The sequence below is a fragment of the Athene noctua genome, chromosome 11 (genome assembly GCF_965140245.1).
Source record: "Athene noctua chromosome 11, bAthNoc1.hap1.1, whole genome shotgun sequence".
Classification (NCBI taxonomy): Eukaryota; Metazoa; Chordata; class Aves; order Strigiformes; family Strigidae; genus Athene; species Athene noctua.
In genome coordinates, this window is record NC_134047.1 from 12,546,394 (window position 1) to 12,571,725 (window position 25,332).

Here is a 25,332-nt window from a genome sequence, read left to right on the forward strand (position 1 = left end):
TTAAAGTGTGCTATCTGATCTTCAGTGCAGACTAGTATTACAAGGAAATGGCAAATTGCTTTAGGATATTAATAATCCAGTCCAAAATAACTACCTCTACACATTTTGGTGCTGTAACTTTCCCACTTCCTTTTCTTCCTCTACAGAGCCTAATGTTAGTGTGAAATACACACAATGTTGTAATGGCAAGAAACACTGCTGTGGCTTCTATTGACTATGAAAAGAGATGACTGCTAAGAGCTGAGAAACATTAATAAAAGGGTAAAAAAACCTTACCTGAAATTGGCCAGCATAAAAATGGAAATTTATTCAAAGTTAACAGATAATTTGACAAAGCAGAAGCAAAGGAACCCAAGACAGAGCTTGAGGAACTCTGTCTATCTGCAACTAAGCAAGGTTTTGAATTATGTCCCTTCATTAAAGTTACCTGCCACCGCCTGCTCTACAGGTAAAATCTGAAGGAGATTAAAACTTCAGCTGAGTTAATTGAGAAGTTCTAAGAGAATTTCATGGCCAGCACAGTACAGAAAGATGCTCTCAAATTCCAAAATACTTGGGATAATAATCCTTAAATTTTGTTCATAAACAGTAATATTCCAACCTAAAAGGAGCTCATGTTTTACCATCTATGGAGGAAATAAGGACTTTCTAAACCATGGAGGTAATCCCTCCCGCTGCTTTTGCAAAACTTGCCAAACATTCTCTTGTAGGAGATGTTGCTTGTATGTTAAGCTCAAAGTTTAACACCCTTTTCTATTCAAAATTAATACTTCCAAGGATTTAGTCTGGGCTCGGTCTGTATTAAGAGACTATAGCAAACATTGTAATGTTAGTTTTGGCACCACTCATCTAATGCACACCAGTCCCCACCTTGGTATTTTATGTTCTAAGTCATTTGGCTAGGGCGTGATACAGACTCCCACAGGCAATTAATAGAGGCCCATATGCTACAGCCTTCTTGATGGCTACACAAGTGACTGAAAACACCGATGTCCAAGAAGAAATTCTAAGGTACCCATCTATGGAAGCTCTACAATAAAAATGATCAAAATCGTCCTCCCAAATAATTCAACCACAAATTTACACCCAACAAAATTATTCACTATTCTCCCAAACAATCACTGAAAAAGTTATTTTCTTCCTTGTCCATCCAGAATGTTAAAATCACAGGTGAGATAGAGGCAAATGAAGAGGAAATTATAATTCCAAGGACAGATATTATCATCCTCTGCTTCTAGCAACAGATGTATTGTTGGTCAAAGACGCCCTGTCCACCTGTTTTGCTGATTGAGGATGCCAGTTAAACTCAGACACCAAAGTGAAAAAGTAGGCTCATTTTACTGTTAATAATTAAAGAATATAACCAAGTAATACAGAAAATAAGCATTAAGAAAAATACAGTACACTTACTTACTACTACATACAGTTATTTATAGAAAATAAGAATAAGCAAGGTAATGCACGTAATCATTACTACATGATGGAGAGAATAATGATTAAGAAAGATACACCACCACTTGCATATGTTACCAACATTCAGATCCACAGTCACTGGGGAGCCCTGATTGCAGCGAGGATTTGGAGAACCTTTCCCTGCAAGTGGGAAGTCCTACGTGATGTGTCCATCCATAGGTGAGGCATCCAAAGTCATGGCAAGCAGGTCCAGCCTTATATACTAAAAATCATCAAGTCAGAATGACTTGCACTTTTCTTTGAGCAGAAACATCTGGTTTCATCCTCCTGTTGGATTTCACCCAAAGCCTGTCCAGGGCTCAAGGGAGAGAACCAGGGGAGTTTCTAACAAGGCCAAACACTTGGGTTCTCAGCCTAGAAGAAGGCTAAACAAGGAAAGTTGGATACATTCTCACAACATTTCATCCTCACTACTGATTATATTCTGTCTAACCTACATCTTTCACCAGTGAGCATACATAATTTGTTAATGATCAGATACTAATAATAAGCACTAATGGTAATACAGATTTTACTAACTAACAGATACTAATAATGGATAATGTTTGGTTGTGAGGTTCATCTAGAGATCAACTTTATTTCAGGGCCTATTATTCAGACCCTAGCACTACACCACCAAACAACAGAATAATAAATATGCAAACTGAATAAAGAGGCATCTGAAGCCATTGGAATCTCTGTGCAGAAGAGTTTGTTATGTGCCATTACTCTATTGGTGTCTCTTTTTTTTATAAATAAAAGATAATAAAATGTGTTTCTTTGTAGTAATAACACTGACTACATTATTGCAACAGTGGTAAGAGTGACATCAGGTCTGATAGGCTTGCATAGGTCAGGAATGAATTGGAAGGAAAGTGGTTTAGAGAGGCTGCAAAGATCATATTTGCCAGCAACAGTAGCTGTGCCTGCAGAAACATCTAACCAAGCCAATCAACAGGGAAACCAGAAAAACACAGCGTCTTACACAGATGCTGTACTCTGAAGTAGTAGCTATAATTGCAACAAGAAGAGAGGTTCCCTAGTCCAACTTCCCATGTCATTTTTGGGAAATGATCCCAGTACTGAAAATAAATTAAGATCTTAAGTTCTTGAGTTACTTCCATTTGTATCCCAAATAGAAAGCATTCACAGTAACTTGGCAAAAATACTTATTTTAAAACAAAAACGTAAGTTTGAGTTATTGCTGGAAAACGTTGGCATTGCTGAAGACAGCCAGCAAATTCTGCATTTGTCATCAAAACCAGTATTGAGTGGGCAGCAGCTCTGCCAGCCCTCACTACCTGCAACCTTCTGCCAGGGGTCTTTAATCCCACTCTTACCCAAACTAGCCCTGTCATACTGTGGTTCCTCTGCAGAAATGCCATGCGAGGAAGACTGTGCTTGTCTCTGTAGAGCAGACACTATAGGATGCTTTGCTGTAACCCGAGTTTGTTCTTCAAAGGAAAGTCTGAGATGGCTATCACATCAACAGTGACAGTTTTTCCCTACGATCACCACAATGGTTTCCTAGTTCCTGGCTTGAATTAATCATGTGCATCTATCTAGTAGGTACTACACTCACACTTCTAACTTGCTTAACTTCTTTAACTTAACCATTATTGCATTACAATGATTTTAAACTAATACCATCATGAACACGAGTTGAACCAGCAATCAAAACAGAAAAGGTCTACAACCAGAATTTGTGTTTCACTAGCCTGTACAGCTAAAGTAAGAACTGCTATGAAAAGCCAGAAAACAGAGAGGTATCCCTCAGTCCTTACAGTTCTAATTTGGAAATAAGGATTTCTTTATAACAATCTAGCAGCAGAAGCAATTTGAAAGAGCTAACTGAAATTTTTACTAAGGATCTGTCTAAAAGATTAGGACATATGCATGACCACCACAAAACCGTCCAGCTGGAAACCAGCTTTGGCCTGTCCTTGACTGGGCACTGCTGACTAGCTCAGTACCTCAGACAACGGATCCACAGGCAAGTGTGGGCTCTGCCAGGAAGGCAGCCAGTGATACAGATACCCTTCAGCTGGCACATCACACCTGCCAGCTAAGGAGATTTTGTCAATATTTCATTTATTTGGGGAAGGAAGAGAATAGTTTAAACATCAGCCTAGCTTTTAAGTTTTTAATAAAGCTCCTGTAACTCGTAGGATTATATCAGCCTAGATCAAGGTCACCTTATCTGGATGCTTTTTGGTTTTAGACACAAGCTTGTTCTTGTGTTTAATGTTCCCCAATGCTGCAAATGACCCTGTTGTAAGGACAAGCAGTTTTATTCATGCAGAATACATTTAAACACACAATAACTGCTTCTGTTACATGCTAATAGTGCCACAGTTTCTCTGTCTCATTTTACTCTGTCAACTTTGTGGCTGAGTTATGGTTTTAATATCTTAGTCTCAGCTCTGACTGTGATTTGTTCTTCGTTGTTTTTCTGATCTGCACTTCAGGGTAATACATTGTTAGAGACACTTTAGCCGGTCATAACAGTGCATTGCAAAAAGAAAATATCTTCACTCTTACAAGTTACGCATATCTATGGCCATACAAGATCTAAACGTGTTCAGAATTTGTGAATCGTTCAGAACATTTGAGTACAAATTCCTGACAGAAAAGAAATACATCTTTACACCTCATTTTTTTAATTAAAACTAGCAGCACATTTTACCATAACACTTTTCCCAGTTTATGTATTTTCATCACAACTTCCATTGAAAATGCATCTTCCATCCATTCTTTACAATTATTTTGCTTTAAGTATTCAAGAATAAACACACAGAATACAATACTGAACCAATGTGGCCCTTATTTCATAAACAGTTCCCAATGGACTATATACGTGCATACAGCTTCACACATTAATAAGTATGCAGCGGATCAGAGCCTATATTATTATTCATAACTGAGAAAGGGCTATAAATGTACATTACCTTCCAAAATTCATGAACAATCTAGCAGAGTCTTTTAAGCTGAGCTATCACAGGAGTCAGCAGGTGTTCTATGAATGAAGAATTTGAAAGTTCAGGGCCTCATAGCTGTAAATGTTCCTTAGTTTGAAGAATTTATAAAGGTAAATAGGTGCAAGAAATAATAATGGAAAATTCCATTAATATAGGACAAAGGAAGGGCGGATGTAGATATATTCTTAATGAAGGGAATAAAGCTTGGCAAGAAGGTGACAGACTAGCCAAAACCTTCAGTTCTTCTGGCTAGAAAACTTTCCCTAGCCTGAATCTATTTACAGATTGTGCAAATCACAGGGGGAAAAAAACCTGCCTTCCACCAAATCAAGTTAAACACTTCTTCCACCATACCTATTCAGATTTGGTGTGCCCTGACTTCCTTTCCACTATCTAACCTGCTCCAGTCCTGCCAGGTAGCCCCACTCTCTTCCCTTGTGAGCATCTGGGTAATGAACAGGGGGTTACAATGATTCAGGAGAGCCATTTGCTAGCAGGATGGGATTTTCAAGCAAAGATTGCCAGGCTCTCAAGACTACAATTCAAAATGCACTGCAATGTGAAGATACCTAATCTAGCTGTGGAGAGCTAAATTCTTAGCAGTCTAAAAGGAAAATAAGGCTACAAGCTGTTATAGCTCTCCAGCTTAAGTATAATTTTTGAAAACATATGGAATTGAGGTAACCAAAATAGAATGATACTTTAATGACACTTTGCCCATTAGGTTAATTAAGGAGATCAGTCCATTTGTTTCAGTTGCTTTTAATTATCTTCTGTGGAGTCATTCTGGTTTTATACTGGTATAAACACATCACATCCCCTGCTGTTTAATTTCCTTAAAGGTTTTGTTTGCTTGTTTCTAATTTTATGAGGACTTTAACTTCCAGGTGTTTAAATCAGCAATGAAAGAAAAATAAGATAATCTTAGAATAAAATGGAATCAATTCAAACTACACTTTAAGAGTGTTCATTTTCTTACACTGGCAATTCCCAGTCACCAATCTCAAGCAAGATAGCCTGACACTTTTAACCATATAAATACCATAATTCTGAAATAAATATAGGCTTCTGCTTGTTATTGCTTAAAATTCAACAGAGGATGCATCATAAATAGGCCTTTAAGGAAACCAATTCTATTATTCCTGCTAGCTGGGGCAATGACTACCATAGTGAAAGTAAAATTACTGCTGTTAAATCAAGAAACTAATTAGAATCAGATCATCAAGTTCATTTTCTGTTGGAGATTTGGTCTACTGGCATGGGGTAGAATGATTTACTCAAGAGTACATATCAGGGCTGAGCCAAGTCTGTCAGCTTAGCATATTTCTGATATTCAAGTTGCCTGAAAGAAGCTTAGCAGTTCAAAAAGGCTCACAGGCACTTGTGTTAGCTAGATATGGGCTAGCAACTCTCACCGAGAGGAAGGCTGGGAACACGCAGATCTGGAAATCTGGCTCATGCCTATGTATGGACTCAGAAGGAATCAGGTTTTAACCTTCCTCCACAATCCCAAGCGGACATGAAGCCCTCAGAGGCCTGCATCAAAAACAGACACTATTTTTGCTTTTACCTTTCTTTTTCATTATCAAGAGCCCTCCATCCCCAAACTCTGACAGCAAAGATCAATATGATATCAAATGGAAAGGATTATGGTCTGTCTATGTTCAAACTCCTAAAACAGAGAGAGAATAAATCTCTCTAGTTCACATAATGAGACATGAACTGCATTTGACAGTATTTGTGAGATACTCTTTACGCTGAAAATCCTCTTTCATACACAGACACTGGAAATCCCCTATGCACATCATCATTTAACCTGTCTGCCAAACTCAATGTCAGCTTCCTACTGCCTATCTTTTCCCTCTGTAGGTGGTTCAGCAACTCAAAAGGCACATAATTCTTTCATAAAAATCCATCAGTGAGCTTATTAAACTTCAGAAAAAAGCACAGGATATTTCTGATCTTGTCCATACTTGATAATGCCATGATATGGTGATTCACTCCAAATGATAACACAACCAATTAGACAACTTTTCATTATCAAAGGATAATAATGAAAAAGATAATGAATAAGAGGATGGATCTTGCCACAGCAAGAGGTGCCACGATTAGCATCCAGGACCATTTTCTGAACTGTCAAAACAACTCATTAGTTTGAAGTAAATTTGGAAAGATTCCCCAAAAAGTCAACATATGACTAAAGAAAACTCATTAATAAGTCTAATATCGATCTGCCGGAAGTGTATGGTGGCTTTGCCTTTCACTTTGAAAGCTCTCCCCACAGCAACACATTGGGAATTTACCAGAAAGGTCCATGGGGAAATCATTATGCAAAAATATTATAATAAAAGGAGAGAAGAAAATGAAGAAAAGCTCAGACGTTTACTCTATGGGTTTCTGAGCTTTTTTTCACATGATTTTATGTTATGTTCAGGAAAAAAAAAACAGCCTGTCCATCTAAGGGAACGCATTATCTCTCAGAAGCACAATGATAAACCACTGGTCTTGAATACCCAACTATTTAAAGCATCTCCTTGAAGGCACCTACAATAACTCTGCATGGGGAAAAAGTAAAACAAACTGCTGCCAATGTGTACAAAAGGATGCATACCAGATTAAAAAATGTATCTTTGCATGCCTCTGAAAGCAAGAGGATCACGCATTGGAACTTTCTTATGCTCAAGTTGCTGTTGCAAGCAGCACTGAATCTATTCAGACACAAAAGATCTGTGAAAGACGTGATTTAGAGATTCAGTCCCATGCCCTCCAGTCTTAGGTTTGGGGTCAGCGAAGAGACAATTCCAGGTGAAGTACTTTGAGAAATCAAGAGATGTAACACTTCTCCACTACAAGGTTTACTTCCTCGGTAAGAAACTAGTCACATGCCTGGTCAGCCTCCTCTCTGCTCTTCAGACAGAGCACTTCCCACAGCTGTGTCTGCTCTCCAACAGGCCTTTATGTTTCTGGTGAGGAGTTTGGATGCTGCCATATAAATGGAAATATATACATACGTACATATATGAGTAGATATTTTATAATGCTGGCTAATGGAACGTTATTGCATCTTCAGATGTTTTCCCATCAGGTTATTGCAATTTCTTGCTATTGAGAAAGGACTTGCAAGGAAATCTGCAATCTGGGTGCAGTTTGCATCAAAATGCACCCAAACATGGGAAGGTAGTTGTTTGTTATTTATCACCACCTCAGGACACACAGGGAGTAAGAATATTTATCCAGTTGAACGTGCAAAGCAAAATTAGGAAGGTAGAGCATAGTCATGCTAACTGGAATCTAATGGCTAATACCATCTATTGGCTAATACCAAACCTTGGAAATGCAGCTGTAGCTTCTTCACAATTGCAAGTGGTAATTTCTGCTTCGCATCTCATCCTAAGGACAACCTTTCCTCGGGTTACGCTGCGGAGAGCATACAACACTCTCCAGCAACTCACAGAAGAAACATGTTGTACAAAAGCCTGGCATAAAAAGACACTTCTTATGCTCTTCACAACCAGGATCTTCACTCACTGGATATTCCTCCCCAGAGTGGTTACCAGGTCTGTCCAAGATGAAAGTATGCCTGCCTACAGAGATGCTACTGTGACCAAGGACAGGATAGTAAGAGACACTTTCTTTTTTTCACAAAAGACATTTAGTCCTCTTTTCTCCACCATGAAGCCCAGTGAAAAATGGAGCTATTGTGGTTCCCTGCTACCAACCAAAGCATAGTTAACAACAGCTACCTACAAGTACAGGTCTACGTTTTCTTCTGTCTACATTTTCTTCTGTTTGAAACTCAGTGTACACTTTTAACATTTAATTTCTATGCACACTTCTGAACTTCCACGGACATCAGCCAGTCTCTAGCAACTTTAAGTAAAGATCCTAATTAGAAATGTGAATTAATGGAAACTGAAAAACATTTTAAATACAGCAGGCTCTAAACAATGAATTCCTGAGATGCTGCATTTCCTTTGGAATATTTTCAAACTATCCACTCTCATCAATGATTTATGGTGTCTAGGTGCTACTTGGCAGTACTTTCCATGTCTGTGCTGATAAAGAAAACCTTTATTGTATCTTAAACTGACAACAAATGCTTTGAAATTTCATAAGTTCTTAAGTTTGTTCTTCATATTTCCGGAGTTTAAAAAAAACAACCTCAAACTACCTGCCCTTTTATATAGAATAATGCTTATGGGCATCTCATTAATGAGTCACATTAATTTTCTCCATGTTGTGATTTAACCCCAGCTGGCAACTAAGCACAACACAGCCATCCCCCTACCCAGTGGGATGGGGGAGACAATCGTAAAAAAAACTCCCAACTTGTGAATTAAGATAAAGACAGTTTAAAAGGATGGAAAAGGAAGAAAACAGTAATAATGGTGATGCTAATAATAACAACAACGAAATAATTAGAATCTAGAAAATGAGATGCACAATGCAATTGCTCACTACCCACTGACTGATGCTCAGCCAGTTCCCAAGCAGTGGTCCCCGCCTGGCTTTCCCCCCCCACATTATATACTGGGCATGACATCAAATGGTATAGAATATCCCTTTGGCCAGTTGGGGTCAGATGTCCTGGCTGTGTCCCCTCCCAATGCCTTGTGTCCCCAGCCTTCTCACTGGTTGAAAAGTCCTTGACTCAGTATAAATACTACTTAGCAACAACTAAAAAGGTCAGTGTGTTATCAACATTATTCTCATAATAAATCCAAACCACAACACTACACCAGTTACTCGGAGAAAAATTAACTCTATCCCAACTGAAATCAGGATGCTCCACCACCAGAATACACTTAATTCCCTTGGCCTCACACCATAATTCTCCAACTGGGTACTGAACCTCACTGTGACAGCCCAATTAGTTCTGCTGGCAACATTAATGAAATTATGATTATTTGAGAAACATACCTAACAAGTATGAATTCTTATGCAGCCCTCTGGTTAAAAGGGCTATTAGAACTTTAATAGAAGGAAACATCAAAAAGCATTTACTCACACAAAGGAATTCAACATTTGTGTTTAAATTTAATATAACATATGATAAAGAGATGAGCTGGAGTAAAACCCTGTCACTGCTTCTCACACAATAGTATTTATGGCTCCATATAGGACCAACTCCATGACATTAGCAGATGGAAATCTTAATACCTTCTGACACAACTGGGTTGAGCCATCTATTATCACCCACAAATCCTTCAGAAACAAATACTGGTTAAATAATTATGCCATTCAACATATTAACTTCCTAGACACCAACAAAGGGAACCACAGTGATAAAATGACATGTTTTAGGGAAGACCAGTGAAAAGAATTATCTGTATCCTGGGCTTCAAACCAAAAGCCTTTAATATTAGGATCACACTTTCCACTGAACAAATGTCAGAGAAATAAACTTGATAGAACAATATATTTTCCATCCTCTGAAATTATGAATTTTAAAAAGGACGAAGAACATGAAACTACAAAGTCTTTAACCTCTATGGAATAAATTCAAATACCAGGTCAGTAATAATCTAATGTCAACTGCTACTATAAAAAAAATGGATGATGATAAATAATGAAGTATCAAGCTGCCAGGGAGGTATTTAGTGGGAACTGTGAGGATCTGTGTTATTCTCAGTTGTTCCATGTTATTCTCTGTGTATCTTGATTAGAATTTTAAAGAAAAGCTAATGTTTCTCCCAACCCTATTTCACCATCATTTATAACCCTGAGCATGAAAACTGTCAGCCTACCTCTTAGATTCTTCCAGATACTGATCTTGTTCAGCTTGGGTGCTTGCTAGCTTTTTTGAAAGCTTACTTTCTTGAGAAGGAAAATACAACATAGAGCCATCAATGAAAGGTGAATCTTTGGGTTGGAGAGGTTTAGTACACAATGCATTTTGCTGATCTAAATGGCATATATTTTCTTAATTACATCTTATTCCCTCCGTAGTGTTGACAGCCTAAGTCTCACTGGTATTCAGCTGACTCCCACTCCCTGCCGTATGGGTAACTGCCCCTTCAATTCGCAGTTGCACACCTCTCTGATCACTACTACAATTTGTATGGTTGGTAAATGTGAAATAAATGTTTATCATGTATAAATTATTTTAGTTTCTTGTAGCAAACTAGGTGAAAAACTAAATAGCCAGCACCAAGCAATCCACTCTCTATAGAACGACTGAATCTTGAAATATTTGAACAATATGTAGGCAGGCCTCTTTATTCCACTCTGCTTTACACTCCACTTCATCAAGGCATTTACTCTTCTGCAACACTGTGGATCTATCTCATTATGCTGGCCAAACTTTCTTTATGTTATAGGTATAGTTATACATATGTATATATACACACAACTATAATTTACAGGTATATTTGTGGCACAGAGGTCTCTCTTTCAAGAGAAACAAGATCACTTGAGCGGCTAACGTGTGCTGCACTTAATCAAACATGGAGGACAGTGTCTCTGTCCTAAAGATCTCAGCCAAGCTGAGGCCTTGGCAAATCAGTCCAAATACAGCACGAGGTGCTTAGGCAGATAAAATACCTCAATGACTTAGATGTGACAGACAAGACGCTGTGCATCCCAGAACTGAAGAATAAGCTTTTCTTCATTAAAAAACCAAACAAAACCAAACAAAAACTTCCCTGAAAAGAAAAAAAATACCACTGTATTAGCTAACCTGAAATAGCCATATTAAACCAAGATCCCAGTATAGAGAAGAGCTGCTTTTATCATGACGTGCCTATTGAAATTGGTCAGTGAACTACAGGTAGCTTTCATCCCCTGCGATACAAACTTCTTGCACCTTATTCCCATGACAGTGTCGCCTCCAAGGCTGTAGCTACGCTACAACTAGCAGAAACAGGGAGGCACCGGGCACCGAGCCGCGGCCCCCCGAGCCAAGTGCCCGGCCCTGCCACCACCCTCGCCCGCGCCAGGGCGTGTGTCCCGCCACGGCGCGCTGCCCGCCGCAGCCGGCACCCCGAGCCCGCGTTTTCCACAGAAAACGAACAGCCACAGGGAAACAAGGAGTGTGTCTCTGTCCCCGGCTGCCGGAGGGGCGGGGAGGCCGTGCGGGAGACGGCGGCAAGGCCCAAACACCGCCTGCCGCCCCCCGCGGGGAGACGGGGCGGAGCCGCGCGCGGAGGGGACCGGGAGGGCGCCGGGGCCGGGGCCCGGGCCCGGGGTGAGTCGCGGGGAGCGTGAGGGTGGGCGGCGGGGCCCGGCCCCTCAGCGCCGCTCGGGGCCGGAGCGCAGCGGCCTGGGGCCCCCTCCAGTGCTGGGCCGGGGGAGCGCGGCGGGCTGCCGGGGGGCCTGGGCGGGGAGCCCCGGCTCTGGCGGCGGCCCGCGGAGAGGCGGGGGCCGTCTGAGGGCCGGCGTGTGCCCGGGGGAAGGCAGGCTGGGCTCCGGGGGAAGGCGCCGGCTGGCAGCGGGGCCTCGGGGGGAGGCCCGACGCGGGTGGGGGTCCCTTCGGTGCGACAGGTTCCCTGCCTCGGCCACAGCGGAGCCAGTGAATGGGCCGGGGGGGCTCGTCCCATGGGGTCGAGAATGGCGGTGCTAGTGGAGTGGTAAAAGCTAGCCTAAGCGCCTGGGTCACCTTAGCGTTTTCTAAAAGGGAATTTGTGAATTAAAATATATACTAAATAGTTCTGAAAAAAATAATGTTTTCGGCCAGGAAATGCAGAATTGTGAAATTGAAAAAAAACCAACCAGCAAACCGCAGACTTAACACCCACCTCTGTGGCCTTCGGCTTTTAACTAGAAAGGGCACAGAGAAGAGTTTCTTGGCTGTTACTTGGTGGGATGTAGGTTTTTCATGAGTGTGGTGTGATGCAATCACATTTTTACCTGCTGAGCAGACGGGGCTTCCTTCCATCAGGTTTTCTTCTAACACATTTCCCATTTTGAGTGACATATCACAGCAGGCTCTTCTCGGTGGTGAGGGAAGGTTTTGTCACCAGGTCTGTAAGACAAAGTGATTCTTAGAAGAGAAACAATTCTGTGACTTCTTTTTCAGAAACCTTTCTGAAGCACTAAACTTGCCTTCTGCCCATTTGTCAAGGTAGATACTACCTCAGCCTTATGAGGAAAAAAAGCCATATGATAGCAGATGCAACTCTAAAGTTGTCTGTAAACGTTTTATTTGTTGTTTATAAATAACTGATGGCTTCTAAGTTACTTATCTGCTGATGTTGTAACAAATACATGTTTTTCACTGTGAAAATTAGCTACTATCAGTCATATCTGATACTGTGAAGCATTTCTAGTTCAGCCAGTCATGTTATTTGATGAAATTCATCTTCTTCTTAACCATCCATGTGCTGCTTGTGCAGCTGCAAATTCTAGGTCAGCCGTGGGCTGAAGTACTAACTGATTCTCTTTTTGAAATTCCTATTGTTTTTCTGATAAGTAGATCAGATCTTTAAATAATCAGTCTCCAGCCTGATTGAATCAGTGGTGGTGTAATGAACAACAGAGTTACTTAGTGTTTATTAATGGTGTTTATTAATACTTAAAGTTTAAATCAGAACAATTCTTTAATTTTTGGGACCATGTTAAAACAGAAAGAAAATGTTTGGACCTAGAAATATGGCACTAGAGATTAGCTTTAGAAGTCTAGCCTCAGGAAAGAAGTCCAGAATTTGGTTTAGGGGCACAGGATCTTTACACAGTGCACAGAAAGACTGGCAGCAATGTGGCATGTAAAACAGGCAGCGTAGCCATTTCCCTACAGAATATGCTAAAGTCAGCACCTTTAAAGCGAAGTTGCCTAAACCCCGATAACAAACACCAAGTACAGTGGCATACCTGAATTTCAGGCATGACAGAAAGTGCCTTTGTCTATCTACTGTTATCACATTGGGTTTCCTATCTTTCTGATGAAGGAGCCACGACTGCTGAAAGCATCTTTCCAGAGTGATGTTGCCCATACATTCATTTACTCTCCTTACTTTATAGAGTAGGGAAGAAATTGGAGCAAAATTTTTCAGGACAAAATTATTTAGGTTGTTAAATTCAAAGGAAGAAGGGGTATTGCATCATTCTAATAAAAAGGGGTAAAAGAAGTAAGAACCAAGCTTTAAAATAAATCTGTTACATAACGGGTAACTGTCTGAGGTTTGTTTTGTTCCTAGAGCTTGAATCTGGAAAACATTTTTTCTTTTTTTCACATTAGGAGCATGACTCCTCATTTGAGAGCATCAGCTGACTGATGCTTGTTTTGTTTTTTATTTTCTAGACAAAATCTAAGCAGAACAATGAAGTCTTGCATTCTGAGTGGTGAAGAGTCTTAATCTGAAGGCAAAAAATACAATTTTTAAATTATTTTTTTGTTTTCACGGATGATTTTATCCAAGTGTTCTGTAATTCACTACAACTTTGAAAGGAAGGCTGTGCAGAATTCATTGCAAATGTTCAGTGATAATTGTTACTGAGCGCTTAACCAGCAGATCTTAATGTGAGCTCCTTTGATCAGCACTAGTGCTTTGAAGGGTGTTGTCTTGATCCAATGTGCTGATTAAGTAGTTGTTTCATCCACCTGTTGTGGTAGCTAAATTGGGTCTGAGTTGAGCTGTAATAGTCCTCCATATGTCCCCCATTGCTATAAGTAATCCAGTCATTCTTCCTGTATAATTAAATCTGTTATATGCTTTTGTTTTTATTTGCAGTGTTTCACCATGATGACTGTCTCAGCAGATAGCTCTGGTAACTACAAAAAGTAGTGGATGGAATTGAGCCAGGGTTATGGTAGCTCTGGTTTGGACTTTGTAAAAAATACCTTTGAGCCCTTCAGTGAGGTGGAAGAAGCTTTCTGGCAGTAAGAGAGTGAACGACCTGAATTGTATTGTTCCACAGAGCGTTGCAAGGGGTGTGCTGTGCCAGATAAGTTTGAAAACATGCTATGGTTGGCAGGCCAAAATCATGTAGGTATGTAGAGTTTACCATGGTTGAGACCCATCTTTCACAGCTTTGAGTCAGTGCAGTGGAGACTTGAATCAGCAAAAATAAAAATGTAGAAATTGTGTACAGTGTTCTTTCTGTGCAAAGCAACAGAACATTGATATGCTGACTAGATCTGTGTTTTGCACTCTCAGGATTTGCTGACAGCTACATGCAGAAGGGTGTGATTTGGCCATGAAAACCCTTCCTTAGTAACCATGGGATGTTGAAATTCTGTTGGCACATTAAAAAAAAATCTGTAAGGTATCTTGACTGAGTTACCATGTATGAAAAGTATCAGGGCCATAAAATAATTTTTGTGAGGGCACAGGGAAAGTTTCAGAACTTGAAATACTTCAGAGGGCTAGCTAGTACCTTAAAGCTGCATCAGATGGGTGACAGAGCAGCAGGACCAACTGCCTTAATGTTTTGTCAGGTTTTCTTCTGTCTCTGTGGGGTTCTTTGTCATTTTTCTACATTCTCCTTTTCTTCAAGTTTGGTCTGGTAAGTACTGTGAGTACTTGAAGAGATTAATACTTTTAAAAATCTCTTTTCAGTTTTGGAGCTTGTCAGCATATATAAATATATTAGCTTTCAAGATTAGCTACCACACTTTTAATATATTTTTAAAAGTAGTGTAGATTTAAGCTACATTTTGCCATCTATTTAGCTGTTACTCTTTTAAACTGATTCTACTCAGTTCAACTTGATCAGCTGGCATGTACTTTATAATTAACCTTGTCTATACTTTAAAATTGACAAGATGTTTCTTTTCCTGTTACAGGTCTAGTAGAGATGTTCCTCCTGTCCCTCATCCATCCAACACTTCACTGTGTGATGGGGTTTTTTTTTCACTCTGCAGTAATAACCAGCATTGTTATCATTAGGAATCCTTTTAAAATACTGTTTAGGCATGAAATCTCAATAGTGCAGGATAAAATTTGCTGTCAGATATGTAAATGTACATGAATGTAAACCCTGTTTATCATAGCATAGAATATAGCATTACATATCAGTGCGTCAAATATCTGAATAAAGAGATGACCATTGCCTTGGTGTCAATTCATGCTACATTGATATACTTAAACAGTGTCTAATAGATTTGACAGTCTTGCCTTTTTTTTTTTTTTTTTTTTACAAGTGATAGGTTTTACTAGACTTTTTTTTTCTGGAGGTATAAGTTTTTAAAAAAATTATTCCATGTCTAACCATTGGAATCCTTATTTCTGTCATCAAAGAGTACAAGGTAGGAGGTATCCTTGCTGTGTGTGTAGAGGTTTTTTTAATGTGTTACCATTTTTTATCTTTACAAGGTTAATGTTTTCTAAAATTATGGAGTCTTCTGAATACTACCAGTTAAATGAGAAACTAGGGAATAATTCTTAGGAAAATATTTTGAGAAATTGATCACTTTCCACCGGTATATATCTTACCAAGAACAGTATATATAAATAATAAAAACTATAGAAAACCTGTCATGCAGGTGTCCCCATAGGGACATATTATTTCCTTGTATAAGCACACTGAATTTGCTATTAGTACCCTGAAAAATCGAGAAGTCAGGTGCTTCTTGAGTATGCTCAGTATTTTGAACTGGGAGCATGCTGTATGCATCTTGCTGTCAGTGGCAGTGACATTTAAGACCTCTCAAGTCTTTTGTCTTTTTCCCAGCTATTCTCTTTCACATCTTTGCTGTTTCCTCAGTTTCTGCGGAACTGAAGTTGTATTGGAACAAGCTGGAGAACAGAGAGTTGATATAGATATTTTTTTTTTTTTTAATTTCCCTTGTCCCACGTTATTTTTCACGTGGATCAATACCTTGAGACAGTTCACCTGAGCTCCCAAGAGTACTTGTACTGCCACAAATGAAGAGGCTATGCAGGGCTGAAATTAAGTGATGGGGCTGAATGAGGGAGAAAGTAATTGATGTTAAGTGAGCATTACAGATAAAAGTGAATGTGTCGAGAAGCTCTAAGCAGTAGTCTCAGTTTTTCTCAGTGTATCCTATATTGTCATGGAGTGGGGTGATTAGCAATGAGCAGTATGAGAAGAACATACTTCTTTGTGAAGAAGCTTGCTCAGCATTTCCTTCTGAAATAGCTGATATCATCTGTGTAATCCTGTGGCTTGGGGTTTCTTTTTCCTCAACAGGCAAAACTCACATTCAGCTGGAGGATTATTTGCTTTCCACTTTGTTTTTCTGCAGTCCTGCTTTCTTTACAGTGTATGTTCAAACCTACCTTTTTTCATTGTAGACGAGCAGTCTGAAGTCGCGGATTCTGTGGCTATAGGAAGAGATGTCGTAGGAAAATGGATTGATCTAAAAAATAAAGCAGCTGGCATTAAGCAAGACAAATTTGTCATCAAAACTCATGATGGTGAGTTCAGTAACTTTAATAGAGGTTATAATTCTTGTTTCTTTTGAAAGGGGTTGTAAACTTTTAACTAAACTTAAATTTTATATACAAGCTATTAAAGTTAAGCCAGGTAACTAGCCTGGCTTAATTAGCCAGGTCATTAAGTATGAAGTTTCTCTTTTATGCTTTCTCGGAAAGTAGTTTGTCTTCCATAACACACATGGCTTTGATGCTCCTGACATAGTGATGTTATCCTAGCAATACATTACCACAAGATCTAGATAAATACATTAAAAAAAAGTATCTACATTTTAAATTTATCTGCAATCCTCAAAATTTTACTGGACTCTTTAGTTTTTCCCTCTTTCTCTTCAGCTGCACAGGTCCTAGGAGTGGGGTTTTTTCCCCTCCAAAATAAACATGACTTCAGAATTTGTTGTGTGAAATGTTTTTCCCCCTGTTGATCAGCTGTGTTAATTACTGAATTACTTGTTTGCCATGTTTTAGTTCCTTTCCCAAGCTGAGGGAGGCAGCAGGGCACCAATTTTGGCAAGAACAATGGAACAACCAACACAATGATGTAGTGTATGGAGGAGGAGAGGGGAAGGGAGGAAGGAAGGATGCTGTTTGCATGTACTGGTTACGCAAGCAACTGTGAGAGCAGATGGTGGGATGCAAGTCCTGCTTAAGTCTTTCTAAAAAGTGGGTCAGAGATACTATTTTTAATTAAAAAAAGAGCAAGAAAGCTGTAGTTGAGCAAAAAATAATTGAAGCAGAAGGGGAATCTTCTTCAGTCTATATGTATATGAAAAGTGGACAAATTCAGAAGTTCTGTAGGTCACCTGTAAGACTGACTGACCAGGGAGATCTTCTTGCCTAGATGCTTCGTGGCATTGCCTTTGCATAAAAGCGTCCTCAAACCACCCATATATCATAGGGAAACATGACCTAAGATAATTTTTAGGCTATTCTTAATTTCATAGCTCATTCACAAGTGGTGAGTCAGTGTTATGAATTCCTGACTCATCTCAGCATTTATCTTTCTATAACTGGTTTTCCAAGACTGCCATGTAGTCAAGTGAGAAGACAGTTAATGTAGATCATCTCATCTATAGTAGAGAGGCTTCTGGTGAGCTGCCCTGAGATAGTCTTCCTAAAATACATCAGAGTCTTGTGACCGTTTGATTCGCAGAGAAATTGAAAAGGACCTGATGAGTTCAGATTCACTGAATGAATGATAAACCACAGTATAACATTGAGGAAGTTTCCTATCTCTGGAGAGCTTTCCCCTGAAAGTTACACTTGGGAAGATTTTATCCTCTTAATCCATTTCAGATTTTTGTAGTTCTGCACAAGGGACTTTGGTTTCTGGACTTTGATGGACAAGGAGAGTCAGAGTGGTCACTCAGTCTTGAGTAGCAAGTTCTGTTTCATTAGCTTGTGCTGATGTATGAAGTGAAGCATTGTCTTCTGTCTGCCTGTCCAGTCGCTTGTCAGCAGCTAAGCACTTTACAGGTACATCGTTACAGTGCTTCCAACCACTTTCAATATGTAGACCACAACATAAGGTTCATGCTTCTGCTTCTTCCATGCAAACACAGTATGCTGTCATGTGATTGACAAGTTATCCCCAAATTCATCAGCATCAATTAGCAATGTACTACATTTTTAATTGCAATATTAACATGAAAAAAAAAAACAAGCACAGCAACTTTGTATACTGACATCTATAAATGCCTGCTTCTCTTTGACTTAATAATTCAGTACTCAGTAGCCCCCAAGCCTCTTATTATTTTATCAACTTGGAGATTTATTTTTTAAAATACAATAGAAGCTGAGCTCACCTAGAACTAGATTGCTACACAGTTATTCCCTTATGGAAATTCAGCAAAATGAATGATATATGCACTGAGCATCCATGGTACTTTTGAGTTTGTCTTTGGGTAATAAAAAAATAATTCTTTTTATTATGTTACTACTGATTGGATTAAATGTGGGGGGAGAAAAATCGTGGTTTGCGTATGGGAATGTCCGAAGTAGTCATCTTTGTGGACTGAAAGAAGAAAAACCTAGATACTGGCCACAAGAGAAGGGAGAAATTTTTGTCATAACTATCTTTCTGTCTTCCTTTTCTCTGGCCACTTACCCCAGTGTTGTAGCAATTAGCTGTTATTAGAAAAATGCATCACAAAATGGCTGTAAATTCCCAATTCTATATAGATTATTCCAAAGACCATCTTTAAAATTTACTACAGGAAACTGCAGTTCTTCAACTTAGATGTATCTGAAAGTTCAAGTGGGATTTTTTAATGCTCTGATTTGTACTGTATTCAGAAATTTGTTCTCACCTTTGTTTGTAATGTGTCTACATTAAACATTTTGCTTCTCTAATTTTCTGCAGTGTTACCACTACACTATTGCTGGCAAAAGTGAGAGAGCTTTAGTTGTTTATGTATGTTATTTAGGAGCATAGTGATGTTTGAGCAGCATCAGTTTTGTGGCTGAAATACAGTTCAGTTAATATTACCAATTTAACCATTATTGATATTATGACAGTGGTGTCAACAGTGGGAAATCTAAAAGTAAAAAAGGCCAGTGTAGATACAGGCAAAAAAATACTTGAGGTTCATGTTGCTAAGGTGAAAGGCACTGCATGTGCATGTAGACGTGTGCACTGAGGGAAGTATGTGTTTCTGCATCAGATTTTTTTCAGCTTGCCCAGAGTATTTCTGAGTAGATCTAGTTTATTATCACTTTGTGAACAAATTTTCATATGCCCAAGCATTTAATTATTCACTTACCAAATAGTATTTATTAAACACATTAGTAGTCTTTTATTTATGACAATTTAGAAAACATCCTACTGTTGTGTTTTGAGAAGGGAGCAGGTATCCAGTCTATACTGTCGCTTTCTTATTCCTGAGCTTTTCAGCACCAAAGCTTACTGCTTGATAGCATGTGCAGGTTGTGGGATTCCTGCAGACCTAGTTAGGCCCTGAGATTCCAGACTTTCCTTTTGATTCTGTAGAAAAATAGTATGAATGTAGGCTAGATGGGGAAATTCCAACCAGAAACATCTAAATGGAAACACCTGCTTGTAAAGAAAGTTCATTGAGTTCATTAATGCCTTTATGGAACTGGGAAGGAATGAATTTCTTCCGAAAAACATGGATTCTGCAAGAGAATTCAGACTGTTTATATCAGTTCTGTGTTATTTGACAAATCTTTCAAACTATGTTTGCTGATTGGCTGTCAGCATGATAATCTGAGCTGCTGCACTCAGTTGTACAAATGCAATTTAGATAATTATGAAAATGTTATCTTGAGATGTGGAGTTAAAATCTTTCTGAAGAGTAGTTATCAGTTACTGCCTTTCACAGTTATCTCCCCTTTAAATGTTTTACATTTTTTTCTTCTTTAAAATAAGAGTATTAGTAGAGCATAACAACTACAAAATGCCTTCCTATTTTCCTATTAAATCAAAGTTAGACATCAAAGGAAAAGGAAACTCAATGAGGATTTTCTTTATTTCTCTCCCTCCACTCCTATGGATTTAAAATGTCATTCTTAAAGATGTACTTGCACACAGAAAGCAAAATCTTTGCAGGTCACTTAGTTATAAGCCACATAGTAGGGTTTAGAATGTAGACATAGATATTAGTTTTATCTCCATTGGTACATGCTGAGTGCCTCTGTAATGAGAGCAGCTTCATGGTCCAGTTAGTTGTGCTTTACTTTCTAAATATTCTGTGCTTCATGACCTTACTGCTGGGTGATGCATGATTCTGACTTGATGTATGTTCTAGTGTCTGGCTTTGTTGCTCTTGTCACCTGTTCCTGCTTTATTCCTCTCCAACAAAGAGGATGTGGGAATACAGGATTCGGGGCAACCAAGCATCAGCAAAATGTACTTCTGGAACTGTAATTGGCACTGGCAGGGATTCTCTGTAGACAGACGTGCAGTGACATTTAAGTCTGCCACCACAAATGGAGATCGAGCGTTCGAGCATGTCTAGTTCAAAGATGGAATGGAGGGAATACGTGAAAGACACAAGGAATAAAACCATCCACCAAAGCAGGTGCATAGATCCTCTTGTATGCATCTCTTTTCTTTGAGCTGAGGGACAGGTTAACCTCGTATACCTAGAAGAAAATCTGAAAGTGTCATTGTGCAGTTAAAAGACTATCTTTTCAGAATTTACCTGTGTGCTGACATTTCTCATCATTTTTTTGTTCTTGTTTCAGTAAAATTATAGTCCTTGATCTTTGATAATTTTTATTCTTTATGAGCTTATTTACTGTTGAACGTGGATTAATATCAAACAAGTAACTTTATGAAATTGGTTGTGCAGTCAAATTTAAAAATTGCTGTTCTCTTGGCTAGTGTTTCTTCTAATGTCTGTAGGTGCAAATGAGCAAATGAGTGGGTGTAGGGCAGCACACGATTCATGCACTATTAGAAACCAATTCTTAATTAAAAAGCGTTTCTATATGTCAGGAGAAACTTAAGTGAATTAATTAGGCTGGTATTAAATTGTCACAAAATATTTAGCAGACACCATACGTTTAACTTATGCATTTGAGTACTCAGTATATGTAAATGCTTTGTTCTAGGTTGTTTGTTTTTTTTTTTCCCCACAGTAATAACTTCTAAATATTTTTATTCATTCTATGGGCAACATAATGAATATGCCACTATTATATTAGTCCAATCAAACCCAGTGTGGCACATGATTTACACTGTTTTACAGGAATTCTACATTGCAATTGTAAGGAAAATAACCCGATGACTGAAATGGTAGTTTCCACTCAGTGTTTATGATCCCATGCAAGAAAAGCTTTTTGTTAAATTATATTTTAAAGTTTTGTTAATTCTTATTCATCTGTCTGTAAACTATCACTATGTCTTTGTCCTAAGTCAGTTTGATACCTCATCTTCTAAGGAGGAACAAATTGCTTTACGATGCTTGATTCTGAACTGTGGTAGTTTCACTTAAATCACATCTCTTCCTTGCTGTCTAAAGCAAAGCTCACTGATTACTGCTTTGCTTGGCCTTAACTATAGATCCACTTATCCTTTATACAGATTGCATTTCTGAAGAGATACTGAGTTTCCTTGCAAAATTCCACAGCTCTGTCTTGTGTATTTGAGATTAAATGAATTGCAGCATATTTAGGTGAAGTTTTACATTCATATTGTTCAGTGGTTTAAGAATTTGTGTTGTGGTTATGCCAAGGTAGCCCACAGGACTGGAATGCCAATGCACTAGCTGTCAGACAAGCACCCTGAGGTACGTAGGGGAATACGCACTGCCTGTCTAGGAAAAGTAAAACTGAATTTAATCACTGAAAATTAGTGAAACAGGCAATATGGATGATTGTTTAAATGATATAATCATACTTTCCAGCTAAATGGGCAGTATGTTTCTGAATACTCTGGGTTAAAAAAACCTGACCCTACCTTATCTCTGAAGTCATTATCAATTGTCTTGACTTTTTTTGTGTGTTAGCACTAGCTATGTGCAAAGGTGTTCAAAAGACTCCTAGTAACGCTTATTGTAATGTTTCATTTTCTCCTCATTTCACCTTTAATTACACACATTTAGTTTAGTTGTTTAAACAGTGTTTAGTTGGGCTTCAGTAGTTGCATAAAAGCAAAATCTGTGTAATAAAGGTAGAGGTACTCTTCCTGTTTAAATAGTTGAAAACAGTGGTAGCTCTTAAGGCCACGTAGTATTACACAGCATCATTACATGCTGATGCTCTTGAAATACTGTATTGATTTGCTATGTTTAAGCCTGTGGAAAATGTCCCACAAAGCAATTGAATGAAGTTGTAAATCCATCCTTACCTGCCTATTTGAAGTATAATCTCTCAGTTTTTATTTATTATTATATGCCACTAGGAAGGATAAGAACAGATAAAAGAGTGAAAGATACTGTTTAAACATCATATAAAGAATTTAGGAAATGGTCACTGAAACTTCAGAGGAAGGTATTTTCTAATATAATTGCATTTCTAAAAAAAAAAAAAAAGCCTAATTATAGGCTGTAGAATATATTTGAGGTGTTTTCCAGAGTTAGAAATAAGACACTACCTCTAATTTTTCAGTGTCTTATGAATTACTCCTTAGTTTCTAGATGAGTAGCTCTCTTTAAATGTTAATTCATTTTGGTTTAGCAAATTTCAGTTTCAGATAGGAAAATCTAAATCTGTATTAGTCAGTTATTGAAACTCAGTTTATTTAATGTCATAGTATTTAAGTACTTGCTTTACTAATGTATTTGTGCTGTATCATTAAATAGTCTAATTCTCTAGGGTTCTTATCCCTCCCCTCTTTGAAGACTATTCATGGAGACATTTATTGTGCAAGTTCCTTCAGTTATCATCCGGATTTTTATTTAAATTCTGCACTGCTCTTATTACAGTCATTGCCTCTAGGCTTGACATTGGGTTTGTTTTTTTCTTAAATAGATAATACAAAATCACACAGATACAAGACCAGTAATTCTTCTCTTTCCCTGATACGGTAACTGACACTTTTGTTTTGTTGATTTATGCCTCACAGAAATTACTGAATTATTAGATGGAGAACTGGATGCTCTCTGGTCTTTTTGCACCATTAAGATAAACAAGATGCGCCAGCAGCTGATCTCTAAGCAGGAAAATGGTTGCAAGTCAAGAAAACTGCAGCATGGATTCACAGCAAAGAAAGCGGAGACAAGTGACTTGAACTGCATTGTTCCTGATCGGCTAGTGAACACAATCCACCTGAAAAACATCAGAGAGACTGTTAAACAGGTACTGCAAGGAAGAAAACAAAAATTAGACTTTTGCCTGTGCTTTTGGGAGAACCACTGGGGAAAAAAAAGCTGTAATATAAGGATCAAATCAGCCAGACCTTATTGATGCCATGCTCAGGCCTCTCAAAGAGATTTTTGCTGGATATCTCAAGATTTTACTTGTCATCTTTTTTGTTAGACACTACTGCAGAACTGTTGCTAGTAAATAATCAAATCATTGTAAAATATTGTCTGGTGATGAAATAATGATTTGTAATTGAGTGAGGCTGGGATACTCAGTTATTGGAGTTCACAATAAGCCCTAGATCAACTGAAGAAAAAAGGCTTGTTTTCTGGTTGTGTTTGCACCTGTTATTTATAGAAGTATTCTGTGTATTATTTGATTGTGGAGTCTTTGTGAGTCCAGTATTAAAAGTATTCCAAAGGCAAAACCTTCCTCCTCCTCCCAGCTTTCTTAGAGATTAGGTAATATTAAGAATTAAAGCATGTCCAATAGAATCTTGGTGACATCAGTTCCTTTATTAAGAAGCAACTGTATCATCTTTGCACAATTGGAAGTGCTCCTCTTTTCTTCCCACCACAGAACAGGTGTTCTGACACAGCTCCTCCTTTCGGCTCTGCATCTCAGAGTCTCAAGACTGGTATATTTTTGAGGCAGTGATACTTGAATTCTGGCTTTGTGCTTGCAGATGGATTTGAATATGTGGTTATGTAGATTTGAGTAGTGACCATTACCTATAGATGCTTTTACCCATAAATCCAGGCCTTGGCAAATGTCTATAATTTGTTTGAAATTGGTACAGAATGTCTGCGTCTGGGAAGGTATTTCTGATAAAACAAAAAATGAGTTTTGAATAGTAATTCCAGTCATCGATTTTGTTTTATCTCTGTCACATTTGCTGGCTTTAATTTATTGCCATATATCATACTAAAAGTGATAACGTATTCCTCTGCAGACCCTGTGCCAGGTGAGCAGGGAGTAATGCTTTTACAGTCAGTTCTGGCATGATGATTATTTGAGGCTTCCTGTTTAAATTGTTTTGATATTTCAGCAGTCTGCATTCTTTCATTGTATTAATCTTAACCAACCCACCATCCAAATTTTGTAGAATTTTTACTGCCTCTTTATTACCACGTTGTAAGACAAATACATTTTCTAAGAACAGTAACTTCGCTGTGTCTATTTGCTTCTGTCTTTACCTCCGTGTAGTACCATTTTTATGCAGAGGCAAAGAAATCAAGAAAGAAGACAGGTGGGCTTGAGACATAACTGTCTAGGATTGATTCCACTGCTTTTGTAGCAACTTACTGCATTTATGTAACCAGATGGAATCTGTGTAAATTAAATCAGATAAAATGATTGATATTTTATAAATGTACAAATAGTAGGATTTGTATAATGCTATTAAATACACTTAAGATTTCATGGTAGATAAATTAACATAGGAATTAATGAGTAGTGCTGTTTATATTACAAAGAAAACTAGAATTTTGTTTGTATTCTGACTCAGAGCTACATATAGATATTTGAGCTAATTGCTTTAGAGTTTATTTACACCTTAAAATTTGTAAGATAGTCACAACATCTGTCGTTGATATTTAAGGCCTTACATATACTGTTAGCATAGGAACACTGCTGTTCCTATAGCTTCATCACAGACAAGCATTTTGGAATTATTGCTGATTAATGAATTTCTGTTACTGAGTTGTGATGATCAAGTATTTGAGATGTGGAGTAAAACATGTTAATTTAGCTTAATTGAGCCTTCAAGAATTAGTGTATTTGCTATTGTGGAAGGCTGG

The 25,332-nt window shown here is 38.3% G+C and overlaps 1 protein-coding gene across 3 annotated transcripts in view; it reads left to right on the forward strand.

Annotated features, from left to right (window-relative positions):
- The first annotated feature begins 11,510 nt into the window (after positions 1 to 11,510).
- The window catches only part of C11H8orf48 (chromosome 11 C8orf48 homolog), a 40,784-nt gene continuing 26,962 nt past the window's right edge, over positions 11,511 to 25,332 (forward strand). The window contains exons 1-5 of one of the 3 annotated variants that reach the window (XM_074915481.1): positions 11,531 to 11,616; positions 14,099 to 14,357; positions 14,806 to 14,873; positions 16,625 to 16,747; positions 23,295 to 23,527. In XM_074915481.1, coding sequence (XP_074771582.1) covers positions 14,332 to 14,357; positions 14,806 to 14,873; positions 16,625 to 16,747; positions 23,295 to 23,527 — 450 coding nt within the window. In that variant the 5' untranslated portion in view covers positions 11,531 to 11,616; positions 14,099 to 14,331. Of the gene's footprint in view, positions 11,617 to 14,098; positions 14,358 to 14,805; positions 14,874 to 16,624; positions 16,748 to 23,294; positions 23,528 to 25,332 lie in introns of all 3 variants that reach the window. The other 2 variants (XM_074915484.1, XM_074915482.1) reach the window with 2 other exon arrangements.